General features: G+C 42.5%; 1 protein-coding gene across 1 annotated transcript in view; it reads right to left on the minus strand.

The window, feature by feature from the left end:
* Window positions 1-437: 437 nt before the first annotated feature.
* LOC134800627 (prolow-density lipoprotein receptor-related protein 1-like) overlaps window positions 438-13,169 on the minus strand; it is a 33,589-nt gene continuing 20,857 nt past the window's right edge. Inside the window, 8 exon segments of the mRNA XM_063773112.1 lie at window positions 438-646; window positions 1,606-1,865; window positions 6,778-6,915; window positions 7,225-7,360; window positions 8,410-8,488; window positions 9,270-9,420; window positions 10,205-10,310; window positions 12,726-12,787. Of these exon segments, the coding sequence (XP_063629182.1) occupies window positions 438-646; window positions 1,606-1,865; window positions 6,778-6,915; window positions 7,225-7,360; window positions 8,410-8,488; window positions 9,270-9,420; window positions 10,205-10,310; window positions 12,726-12,787 (1,141 nt within the window).

The raw sequence follows: 13,169 nt of genomic DNA on the forward strand, positions 1-13,169 counted from the left end.
CGCGGGGCGACGGCGGGCGCGGCGGGGCGGCGCGGGAGGCGCGCTAGGCCTCTGCGTCCGGCGCACCACAGCCACTCCTCCCACGTCTGTGTAGTCTGTGGCTACTCACCAGCAGCCCTACATAGTTGCGGGTGCACGACGGCGAGCGCGGAGACGGGCAGGGCGGCGCGCGGGGCGACGGCGGGCGCGGCGGGGCGGCGCGGGAGGCGCGCTAGGCCTCTGCGTCCGGCGCACCACAGCCACTCCTCCCACGTCTGTGTAGTCTGTGGCTACTCACCAGCAGCCCTACATAGTTGCGGGTGCACGACGGCGAGCGCGGAGACGGGCAGGGCGGCGCGCGGGGCGACGGCGGGCGCGGCGGGGCGGCGCGGGAGGCGCGCTAGGCCTCTGCGTCCGGCGCACCACAGCCACTCCTCCCACGTCTGTGTAGTCTGTGGCTACTCACCAGCAGCCCTACATAGTTGCGGGTGCACGACGGCGAGCGCGGAGACGGGCAGGGCGGCGCGCGGGGCGACGGCGGGCGCGGCGGGGCGGCGCGGGAGGCGCGCTAGGCCTCTGCGTCCGGCGCACCACAGCCACTCCTCCCACGCCGCCAGCCGGCCGCAGGACTCCGTGGGCACCGGGAAGGGCTTGTATGTTGAGTTGCCTGTCGACAAAAAAACCGGGCAAGTGCGAGTCGGACTCGCGCACGAAGGGTTCCGTACCATAATGCAAAAAAAAAACGAAAAAAAAGCAAAAAAAAAACGGTCACCCATCCAAGTACTGACCACTCCCGACGTTGCTTAACTTTGGTCAAAAATCACGTTTGTTGTATGGGAGCCCCATTTAAATCTTTATTTTATTCTGTTTTTAGTATTTGTTGTTATAGCGGCAACAGAAATACATCATCTGTGAAAATTTCAACTGTCTAGCTATCACGGTTCGTGAGATACAGCCTGGTGACAGACGGACGGACGGACGGACGGACGGACGGACGGACGGACGGACGGACGGACGGACAGCGAAGTCTTAGTAATAGGGTCCCGTTTTACCCTTTGGGTACGGAACCCTAAAAATGACCTTTTAGCTAACTGAGCCCCCCGGGGTTAACCGGTTAAGCTGTTAACCCAGTGTCAAATTGTACTGGTATCCATGGTAATTCCAGGTTTAACCGGTTAACCCCGGATTAGTGGGATGGTGCAAGTGGACCTAAAAGGCTTCACTAAGGGCATGTCTAAGTAAACGACAGCTACTTCGATGGAGGTTTGAGGAACCCTAGCCACTCGAATACGTATTTATTTATTCTTCTTCTTGGAAAAGCGCCCTCCAAATCTCTTGACACCGAGATAGTGCTTTACTCAAAAAAATGGGCGGAAATCATATGAGTCAGCCCTCATACTCACACAACTCAGTAATGTTACCACAGAGTAGCATCTTACTTTAGAAACTGCAACTAGCGCCCTTCCTAAATACGGTGTCTATATAGTCTGTGGCTTGGCATTTCTGCACGCAACTCAGTACTGTTGCCACAGACTAGTGAAGTTCCGCGTAACATTGCGCCTATGTGTGATGATCTCGCGCTCGTCGTGCGGTATCCGTGTAGTCTATGACTATTAGGTCACTCACCTATACCGCTAGGTAGATGCAGCGCGGGCGCGCCAGCGGGCCGCTTAGCGAACGTCGCCAACACGACCCTAGCACTGCCATCGAACTTGACACTCTCCAGCGTGTCGTAGTACGCGTCCACGAAGTACAGTCTGTCTGTGGACAGAGCTAGGGCTGTCACACGCCGGACGCGGCGCTTGACGAGCCAGCGCGGGTCGGCGCCGTCCAGCCCGGCTGCCATGATGCCCGGGGTGGCGCCGCGGTCCGACCAGAATATTTGTCTGTGGGGAAATATAAATTGTCTTACGCTGTTATAAATCAGGCACATGATTAGGTGCATGGTCTAATAAAACATGGTCTTCCATTCCCAGAGTGACACGCGATTACGTCACAATAACATTGCCACTTTATTTCAACATAACATGTTACATGGGTACATTATACCTATGGTTAATAAGTTAAAATATTTCTTTATAATGTGACACGGCACTTTGTATGGTTAGTTCAGTTTAACGTTTTTAGGATTGTCTCGAATATAGTGTAGTTTTGTTCTATGGCAAGGAAGTCTTTGATGTAGCAACAATATACATGACGGGCATTCAGCCAATAGGAAACAAATTGAAGTTGATGGTGTTGCTACTTCAAATTAAATCCTAAATTTATGGAATAATATTAATAAATATTTAAATCAAAAACTTAATTTATAAATACAAAATAGGTTGAAATATATTCAAATAATTGAATATGATTTATTTCTTTGGGTTATACTTGCATATAAAATTATTCCATGAAGTTCATTAGTTACTGTTATTTTGATTGTGTCATCCCAGGGACAGAATGGTTTGAGATCATTTCCTGGCTGGTTTTCGCCCTGGATGGGCATCTTTTATACATAGAACAGTGAAGCGAAGTACATCATGCTCTGTTAGCATCGATCAGAGGCTTGGTTATGCAGTAGCCGCTGCATCCATGAGCTAGGGAGCTCATGCTGTTGTTATTTTGCCACAAACAGTAAGTAGAATATGATAATATATAGATGTCCTCAGGTGCAACTCCTTGTTGAATCTTTGTTTGACCATTTCGCTTTGTTTCCAGTCTGCTGGTAAAACAATGTTGGTGGGAGGGAGTATCAGAGCTGCGAGATGAGTCCACTCTAGGAATTTCCAGCTGGTGAGAAACTTAGATCATATAATGTCTCTTAGGTTAGCAGAGCACATGCTTCTAGTTATTAATCTTGAATTGTTTCTTTCAGCTGACTGGGGTTTTTCGTTTTTATGTTACTACGTATGTGAAATCAGTTCGCATATCAGAGTATGGAAGTCTGTCCATATTCCTAAAACTTCAAGTGTGTCTGGTGAGCAGTTCGCCATAAGAATTTCGCTCTTCTGCTGGATGGAGGTGACGTCACCTTCAAACTGAGACCTTAGTCCTTCGGCGTTGCTCTGCGGTGTCGGGTCAGATTCCCGCTGCAGCAAATCAGCTCCGGCACAGCGGAGGATCACACGTCGGGCTTGAACTGGTGGAACATTGTTATGAGGTTGGTGTACGCTTTCCTTCCGTCCTAGAAGCATTTCAAAATTTAAAGTTAAAGAATTTAGTAGAATCATATGTGATGGCAAATGATAATTTAGGGACTAACAAATTTAGATAGGTCTGCTTGTAAATCATTTTAGAACCATTTCTGGCACGACCCAGCTCTGTCGTCTGACATTATTAAAATAAGGTGCTTATGCTAGCTTAATGATTTACATGTAGAATAACTGCCCATGTTCGAATTAGTAATAAATGATGTGTCACAAAAACTAACTTTCATTCATGTCCTTTATTGCCCTGAATAGTTGATGGAAATAGGTTTAGCACCTGCTTGAGCTTTTGGTAAGATTTAGTTTTTATTTAATTTAGTAACTTTAATTGTCCGTGAGTTTCCTCAGGGAAAGCCCACAGCCGGGCTAGGAATATTTACGTGACAATTTGGCGCCCACAGATTCCGTCTCTATAGCTAGCTAGCTAAAGCTCTATTTCCATCATAAATCAGTTTGTATCACTGCCATCACATATAGGTAAAAAAAAGTTTTAGTAGTACTTACGTTTAGGTAAAATTTTGAGCTTGTGCTTTGCTTGTGTACGCGCTGACAACGTTAAGTATAGGCTTTAGCTGTTTCACTTTGAGTTTTGCCTAAATTATTGCACGATATTCAGTAATTTTGTAAAAACTTAGAAGTAAATGCTCGAATTTTCAGTTAGTTACATATGTGCTGACGTTTTTGTCAGGAAGTAAAGTGTCAAACTTTAGTACCATTTGGCTACTTTTAATGCATGAGATTTAGACTTAAGAGGCTGTAATTTAAATTATTGTGCATATTCTCTGAGCATTCTAAAAATAGTGTGTAATTTTAGTGTATAATTCAGTGCTCATACATAAATTTTATTGTAGCTGAGCTTTTATGAGTATTGCAATTGAATTGAGTTGACACTTTGTTAAGGCGAAGTTCGGAAAGCTTTTAAGCTCGTGCAGAAATTGCTTTAAAAATTGAGAAGCTTTGTATAAATAAGTTCAGACATTTTGACTCGAAAGTTTTTTTAATAACAGTAAACATATATAGGACAGGTTATTTTTACACACAAATAAACTAATTAAAAAAATTGTCACGTAAATATTCCTAGCCCGGCTGTGGGCTTTCCCTGAGGAAACTCACGGACAATTAAAGTTACTAAATTAAATAAAAACTAAATCTTACCAAAAGCTCAAGCAGGTGCTAAACCTATTTCCATCAACTATTCAGGGCAATAAAGGACATGAATGAAAGTTAGTTTTTGTGACACATCATTTATTACTAATTCGAACATGGGCAGTTATTCTACATGTAAATCATTAAGCTAGCATAAGCACCTTATTTTAATAATGTCAGACGACAGAGCTGGGTCGTGCCAGAAATGGTTCTAAAATGATTTACAAGCAGACCTATCTAAATTTGTTAGTCCCTAAATTATCATTTGCCATCACATATGATTCTACTAAATTCTTTAACTTTAAATTTTGAAATGCTTCTAGGACGGAAGGAAAGCGTACACCAACCTCATAACAATGTTCCACCAGTTCAAGCCCGACGTGTGATCCTCCGCTGTGCCGGAGCTGATTTGCTGCAGCGGGAATCTGACCCGACACCGCAGAGCAACGCCGAAGGACTAAGGTCTCAGTTTGAAGGTGACGTCACCTCCATCCAGCAGAAGAGCGAAATTCTTATGGCGAACTGCTCACCAGACACACTTGAAGTTTTAGGAATATGGACAGACTTCCATACTCTGATATGCGAACTGATTTCACATACGTAGTAACATAAAAACGAAAAACCCCAGTCAGCTGAAAGAAACAATTCAAGATTAATAACTAGAAGCATGTGCTCTGCTAACCTAAGAGACATTATATGATCTAAGTTTCTCACCAGCTGGAAATTCCTAGAGTGGACTCATCTCGCAGCTCTGATACTCCCTCCCACCAACATTGTTTTACCAGCAGACTGGAAACAAAGCGAAATGGTCAAACAAAGATTCAACAAGGAGTTGCACCTGAGGACATCTATATATTATCATATTCTACTTACTGTTTGTGGCAAAACAACAACAGCATGAGCTCCCTAGCTCATGGATGCAGCGGCTACTGCATAACCAAGCCTCTGATCGATGCTAACAGAGCATGATGTACTTCGCTTCACTGTTCTATGTATAAAAGATGCCCATCCAGGGCGAAAACCAGCCAGGAAATGATCTCAAACCATTCTGTCCCTGGGATGACACAATCAAAATAACAGTAACTAATGAACTTCATGGAATAATTTTATATGCAAGTATAACCCAAAGAAATAAATCATATTCAATTATTTGAATATATTTCAACCTATTTTGTATTTATAAATTAAGTTTTTGATTTAAATATTTATTAATATTATTCCATAAATTTAGGATTTAATTTGAAGTAGCAACACCATCAACTTCAATTTGTTTCCTATTGGCTGAATGCCCGTCATGTATATTGTTGCTACATCAAAGACTTCCTTGCCATAGAACAAAACTACACTATATTCGAGACAATCCTAAAAACGTTAAACTGAACTAACCATACAAAGTGCCGTGTCACAATAATTTTATAATTTTCATTTATATGTATTTTAGCTTAAATTTTACAATAACACGTCTTTTTTAATTACTCGTTAGCAATATCTTCCGATTCACGAAAGAAATTTCAGAGTTTCGGGTAATTCTGTTTATACTACTGGCAACACAGGATAGCTCTGTGGACATTTGACAATTCGGATCTAGATAACTTCATGCCCTGACCGTCATCCTTGTCGAACGCGTGTTAATTGTTATTTCCTTCTCGCTCAGTGTCAGCAGTCGCAGTGTTTTCCAAACTTTTCACGTCGTAAGCTTGGTAATTAATGTGTAACTGTGAATTAGTTTTTTAAACGTTTGTCTTGTATAGATAAATAAAGTTTAATTTAATACATTAGATTTGTTTTATTTTACTATGAATAACTTAAAATTAATGCCGTTAAAATAATTTTCACCGTTGGTTAAAATTCTCCCACATTTCAAAGTTTGAGAACCTGTAAACAGCATGATGACGTAGGCGCGTGTCAGTTAGGTCATACGCGAATCTCGGAATGGAGTACCAGGCGGAGTATATTATTATACCATGATTAGGTGTTAATTTGAAATTCGGAGCGCCGACTTATGCAGCGATTGATGTAGCTCTAATGAGTCAAGCGCTATTTCGCTATTTGTTGAAGGAAGACGTAAAGAAACCTAATGAAGTCTACGTTACGGTACGTCTAAGGCCCTATACGCACTAGCGGTTAACCGCAATGATGGCTAGGAGCGCGGTTGTTCAAAATATATGACAACACGCCCGCGGCGCTATACGCATGAAGCGGTTGATCGCAACTACGTTTGAAGGTTAGGTGACATTTGCCTTCGGAAAAACGTTTGTGCAATTCTTGATATTACGTTGGCAAAAACTAGATAGAACTAAATAAATGTATCGAACCTGGTGGCGTTATGTATGAGGATATCGTCTGGCTCAGCGTTCTTGTGCCGCATGAGAGTGACGCGCCGCCGGCCGTCCGGCGCGCACACGTACACCGCGCCGAAACCGCCGTGCGAATATCCCTCGCTAGAACTAAATCTGTATCGAACCTGGTGGCGTTATGTATGAGGATATCGTCCGGCTCGGCGTTCTTGCGCCGCATGAGCGTGACGCGCCGCCGGCCGTCCGGCGCGCACACGTACACCGCGCCGTAACCGCCGTGCGAATATCCCTCGCTAGAACTAAATCTGTATCGAACCTGGTGGCGTTATGTATGAGGATATCGTCCGGCTCGGCGTTCTTGCGCCGCATGAGCGTGACGCGCCGCCGGCCGTCCGGCGCGCACACGTACACCGCGCCGTAACCGCCGTGCGAATATCCCTCGCTAGAACTAAATCTGTATCGAACCTGGTGGCGTTATGTATGAGGATATCGTCCGGCTCGGCGTTCTTGCGCCGCATGAGCGTGACGCGCCGCCGGCCGTCCGGCGCGCACACGTACACCGCGCCGTAACCGCCGTGCGAATATCCCTCGCTAGAACTAAATCTGTATCGAACCTGGTGGCGTTATGTATGAGGATATCGTCCGGCTCGGCGTTCTTGCGCCGCATGAGCGTGACGCGCCGCCGGCCGTCCGGCGCGCACACGTACACCGCGCCGTAACCGCCATGCGAATATCCCTCGCCGTCTCCGCCTTCAACAATTATTTACAAAACATTTAAAAATTCATTGTAGGGTAATCCGCCAGTAACTGGCCGGTTTTAGTAACTGGCCGTCCTAAACTAATAATGAATTCTATTCACCTACAGACAGAATTCATTTTAGTATAAGGTTTCAATAACTGGCCAGCTTTCAATAACTGGCCACCTTATACTAAAATGAATTCTATTTATAGGTGAATATAATTCATTTTTAGTTTAGGGCGGCCAAGTTACTAAAACCGGCCAGTTACTGGTGCATTACTCTATGTATGGAGAATAGTTATTTGTACAACAAGAGATCAAAGTTTGATATTTCTTCGAGTGCTTATTTTGAGTCCCGTGCAAGCGAAAGATTCTATAATAGATTCACGAGCGTAGCGAGTGAATCTAATTTAGAATCTTGAGCGTAGTAAGGGATTCAAAAGCGCACGAGATGTAAATAACTTTGATCTCGTGTAGTACACAAAATTTTTCACCCTAAGCAGTGAGAACATACCTAGAGGGACAGAGATAATAGAACCCAAGTATATCGAACTTGTATTAGACCCCGCATGTTGAAATGACTATAAAGGTCACTCGAATGTCATTTTGTCTCACTCAGTGAGCAAAATGCGATTTTGCTCACTGAGTGAGACAAAATGACTCAGTGAGCAAAATGCGATTTTGCTCACTGTTTTTAAGAAGCAAAGTACCCTTGTTCGAGCTGCTGAGGTGAAAATATTATTTAACAATAAGTTTTAGCTAAAACTCCACAATGCCCGTTTGGGTCCAGGCTGTAAACATAATCATAATCATTTATTCGATGCATCCATGGTATTTTGCAAAGGTGTTTAAGTTTAATTGAGTACCTAGGCAGACTACAAGGGTGGGGCAACATATTGTACAGTCACCTGCAATAATATGTTACTCTTCGAAGGCCGCAGAAATATGTGACACGCTCTTATAGCTCTACAAATAAGCCCGTGTCAGATATTTTTGCGGCCTTCGTTGTGTAACATATTATTGCAGGTGACTGTACGTACATGGGGTACAAACACCCTACCTTTAGTAACGGCCGTGTAGTACAGACGTCCAGACACCCAGTCGAAGGTCACACCCCGTATAATAGCCGTATCTTGAACCTGTAAATATTCAATTACTTTATAATGTGATAAAGTTAAGATAAAAAAACCGGGCAAGTGCGAGTCGGACTCGCGCACGAAGGGTTCCGTACCATAATGCAAAAAAAAAAAAACAAAAAAAAAGCAAAAAAAAAAACGGTCACCCATCCAAATACTGACCACTCCCGACGTTGCTTAACTTTGGTCAAAAATCACGTTTGTTGTATGGGAGCCCCATTTAAATCTTTATTTTATTCTGTTTTTAGTATTTGTTGTTATAGCGGCAACAGAAATACATCATCTGTGAAAATTTCAACTGTCTAGCTATCACGGTTCGTGAGATACAGCCTGGTGACAGACGGACGGACGGACAGCGAAGTCTTAGTAATAGGGTCCCGTTTTACCCTTTGGGTACGGAACCCTAAAAAATACATATGATGCTGGGTGTTGTCTGCTTGTAGCGCGTAGGAGACGTCTATAGTCGACACTTGAGTCGAAGTGTCACAACAACCAATGGGGTTGGCCGGTCGAAGCATTTAGCAGATGGCGCCAGCATAGTTTGCCCTGCCAATCCCCAGAATCGTAATTTTTTTTAATGGAATTTTATGCCCTGAATGCCAGCCCTTTAAGCCAAATCTCATAGAAAAAGGACCAAGCTATGATGGCGCCATCTATGCAAACATTTGACAGTTGCAAACTCCATTGTGTTGTATAGTATAGTAATGTACTCACTATGACCCTGACACGGCGGTAGTTGTTTCCGCGTGTAGCGTACAGTTGTATTGTATAGCATTGTACTCACTATGACCCTGACGGGCGGGCGGACGACGGTGATAGAGTCCGCTTGCAGCGCGTGTGTGGCGTCTATAGTTGACAGTTTTCCTGAAGTGTCCGACCACCATACGAGCCAGGAGTTACCAACAAGGGCAGTTGTGATTGATGTTATTTCGGTACTGGAACAAACAAGAAATTTTAACCACAGAATAAGTTAATAGTACTACCGTACAGAAAATATACTTCCTACAAAACCGAAGTTTGACAGCGATTCAGGGACGAATCATGCAGTCTCTGTCTAATGTATGGCACTATCCCTTTCGGCTATTTAGGGTTGTAAAAATTAAGTCATTATCTTGTCTGTGGTCTTACACGCAAAGGGACGTCAATTTGTGCCAACCCTAATAATTGCTAGGAGCAGTGCTGAGCCGAACGGGGCCGAGAAAGCCCGAAAGGAACAGTTTTGCCCCCCTGTTTTAACACAAAGTCTGTGTAAATGTTTAATGACCGCTTTGTCTTTGAACGCTTTAAGTTATAAACAAAAATGTCACTCACACGCCAACGTCACAGGCGCAAGCTAGCTAATGTAAACCTTACTTGAAAGTGTGAAGGTTACTTTGACAGCGTACGCCATAACACTTATGTGTTCATGGCGCTGTGGGCACGACTAGTTAAGACGGCTTTTTGTTCTTGGCGTTCAAAAGGTTACAAAGATAGGTTATTGATTTTTCAATGAGAAATAATTTACAATACATAACCTGTCTCTATATCAAGAAAATTAGACATAGACATCATTTGTGCCATTTTCAACCAAAAGGGTACTGTTGTCGGTTGTCAATAAGGCGCTATTTCCATAGAGCTTCAATTTGAAATCAACCTTATCGATATTTGGTTGAAAACGTCACACTTATTGGTAATAAGGTATTACAGGTCACAATTTTCAAACTTATTAAAATTGCATACCTTTCGTCACCCGCTATATACAGCACCCGCGAGTCCTTTTCTCTCTTCGTAAGCTCCCAAGCGCGGAGTGACCCGTTGACAGCCACTATTGCTTGTGCCTTCTCACCTAAAATGAAATATTCAATGTGAAAAACCAATAGAATTGTGAAAATGATTAAAACAAAACAAAGTTTTAAAACGGATCTCATATACGAAAGAAAACCGGCCAAGTGCGTTTCACGTTTGTTGTATGGGAGCCCCAATAGGGAATATTAGGCATGGCTCTGCGTAGGTGGCACAACTAGCACATACAGTAAACAAACATCAATGACACATCATGCGTCACTACGTCAATCACATGACCTACCGTGAAACACGACAATCGAAAGTTCGGTTTCTGCCTCTCTATCACTCTTGCATATTCGAGCAATAAAGAGGCAGATAACTAAATTTCGATTTTCGCGTTTACCGGTAGGCCCTTGTTAAAAAACTGCCTCGATGCATCAATGTCATATTTTATTGTCTGTGAAAACTTGCCAAAAAACAGTTTGAGGCACAGTATGTATATGTATAAGTTAGTCTATGAATTTACTAGAGTCGGTAGTGCTGCACTCTGGCAGCAGAACATTGCAGTAATAACCCCTATTAAATATTTATTGTATTCTGTTTTTAGTATTTGTTGTTATAGCGGCAACAGAAATACATCATGTGTGAATATTTCAACCGCCTATCACGGTTCATGAAATACATCCTGGTGACAGACAGACAGACGGACGGACAGCGGAGTATTAGTAATAGGGTCCCGTTTTTACCCTTTGGGTACGGAACCCTAAAAAGTTACCAAAGCCTCCAGCGAACAATTGCACTCAAGAAAGTCAACTGATACCACCGTGATTCAGGTAGCCTAGTGGTTATGGCACAGATTAATAAATAGTTACTACGTAACAGATACTTCATTGCCAAACAAAAGCGAAAATACCTACGCTATAATAGCCTACAAAACCTTAATAATAATACCTGCTGCTCAGGACAAGAAGAAATGTACCATAAGTACGCGCACAAAGAGTCGAGACTGTGTTGCCCGCCGTGCGAGTCACGTGCTAACGCGTCATCGTAAGAATGCGCTAGGGTTGTAGGCATCTACCTATGATGATTATTGTAATAAAACGAATGTTGCGGATCAACCATATTTTTTATTAGTCAATCAAATATGTTTTAGTTTTATATAATGATTTATATTTTTTTCCCTTCTCGGAATTCTCTGTTATTAAATTTTATAGTTGTAAATATCCTAAATTGCGTAAATAATTTTAATAAATACTCAGGAGCAAAGCAACGGAAAATCAACGGTTTTTAAAGTTGTAATACGGTGCTACCAGGCCGATTAATTATTACGTCGTCAAAATTATTTAAAAATACTTTTTCTAACCCTTCAATATAATTCTTAAACGTTTTAGTTGGGTCCTTTAGCCCGCCATAAAAAGATGAATCTTTATTATAGGCTTTTTCCTTTGTTTTTTGACTTTTACACCCATTTACTGCACAATAATTACGTGGTTTCGGCATTTCGAAGCGTAAGCGCGGGAAACGTGCGGTGCGAGCGTTCAGACGAGCGTTCGGCGGCCCTCTGTCTGTTGTATCGTCGACGATACGCCGAGCGGTAGGCATATAGCGCGTGGCCTTGAGCGTGTGACGGAGGCCTAGTTATGGCGCCTGCCGCAAATGCCGAAGACGCTGGTTCGATCCCTACCCAGGGCATTGGAGCATTGCCAAGTTCATGAAATAGTCGAATGTCTTCTTAAAATAAGCGGGTGGGTATTTCGGCAGTAACTGGCCACCTATTAGTAACTGGCCACCCTAAACTAAAAATGATTTTTATTCGCCTATAAACAGAATTCATTTTAGTATAAGGTGGTTAGTTATTGAAGGCTGGCCAGCAGTTATTGAAACCTTATACTAAAATGAATTATGTTTAAGTATAGGTGAATAGAATTCATTTTTAGTTTAGAGTGGCCAGTTATTGGCCGGTGGCCAGTTACTGGCGAATTAGCCTATAAATACCCATCTACCACAGGTATACAGGTTGGCTAAAAAATAACTGCATTCCCGTTGCCAGGGAGGTTTTGGGATTATACTGTGCAATTCTTACTATGGGATCAACACCAACCCCAAATCGCGGAAAAAAAATTGGCTGTTTCATTTAATTATTTTAATATTTTTTAAGTGTTCCCATTTTTTTTTATTTTTTTTTATTGAGTACGTAATTTTAATTATTTTAATTTAATATGGATCATTTGTTATCTGCAATAAAGAATTGAATATGAATACATTTTGGCTGGTCCATTTTCTATGGGAGGGTAATTTTTTTTTCGCGATTTCGTGGTTGCTCCCATAGTAAAAGTTGCTCAGTATAATCGCAAAACCTCCCTGGCAACGGGAATGCAGTTATGTTTTTTGCACCGTGTATATGTAGGTATAGGTAGTTAGGGGAAAGTAGGGTAAGGTAGATAGGTAAGGTAGGTAGTATCGTATAGGTGCTTACCAATCGCTTCGCAACTCCAAGTGTTATCCGGCAATTGTCTATGTTTGTAGCCTTCCAAGCATCTATAAAAAAATAAAGTCATTAATTTTTTTTTTGAGTAATAAATATAAATTAAAACATATAAAACCGGCCAAAAGCGAGTCGGACTCGCGCACGAAGGGTTCCGTACCATTACGCAAAAAACGGGAAAAAAATCACGTTTGTTGTATGGGAGCCCCACTTCAATATTTATTATATTCTGTTTTTAGTATTTGTTGTTATAGCGGCAACAGAAATATATCATCTGTGAAACATTCAACTGTCTAAAAATTTTGTCATGGTAATTTTGGGCACCCAGGCTTGCCGCATGCCAAATCTCAGCGCGCTCGGACCAACTTGAAAAAATTAAAAAAAAAAAGTCGGCCATTTTGTATATTTTTTTATGTAGTTTGTTTTGTCTTGGGG

The sequence above is a fragment of the Cydia splendana genome, chromosome 20 (assembly GCF_910591565.1).
Source record: "Cydia splendana chromosome 20, ilCydSple1.2, whole genome shotgun sequence".
NCBI classification, from domain to species: domain Eukaryota; kingdom Metazoa; phylum Arthropoda; class Insecta; order Lepidoptera; family Tortricidae; genus Cydia; species Cydia splendana.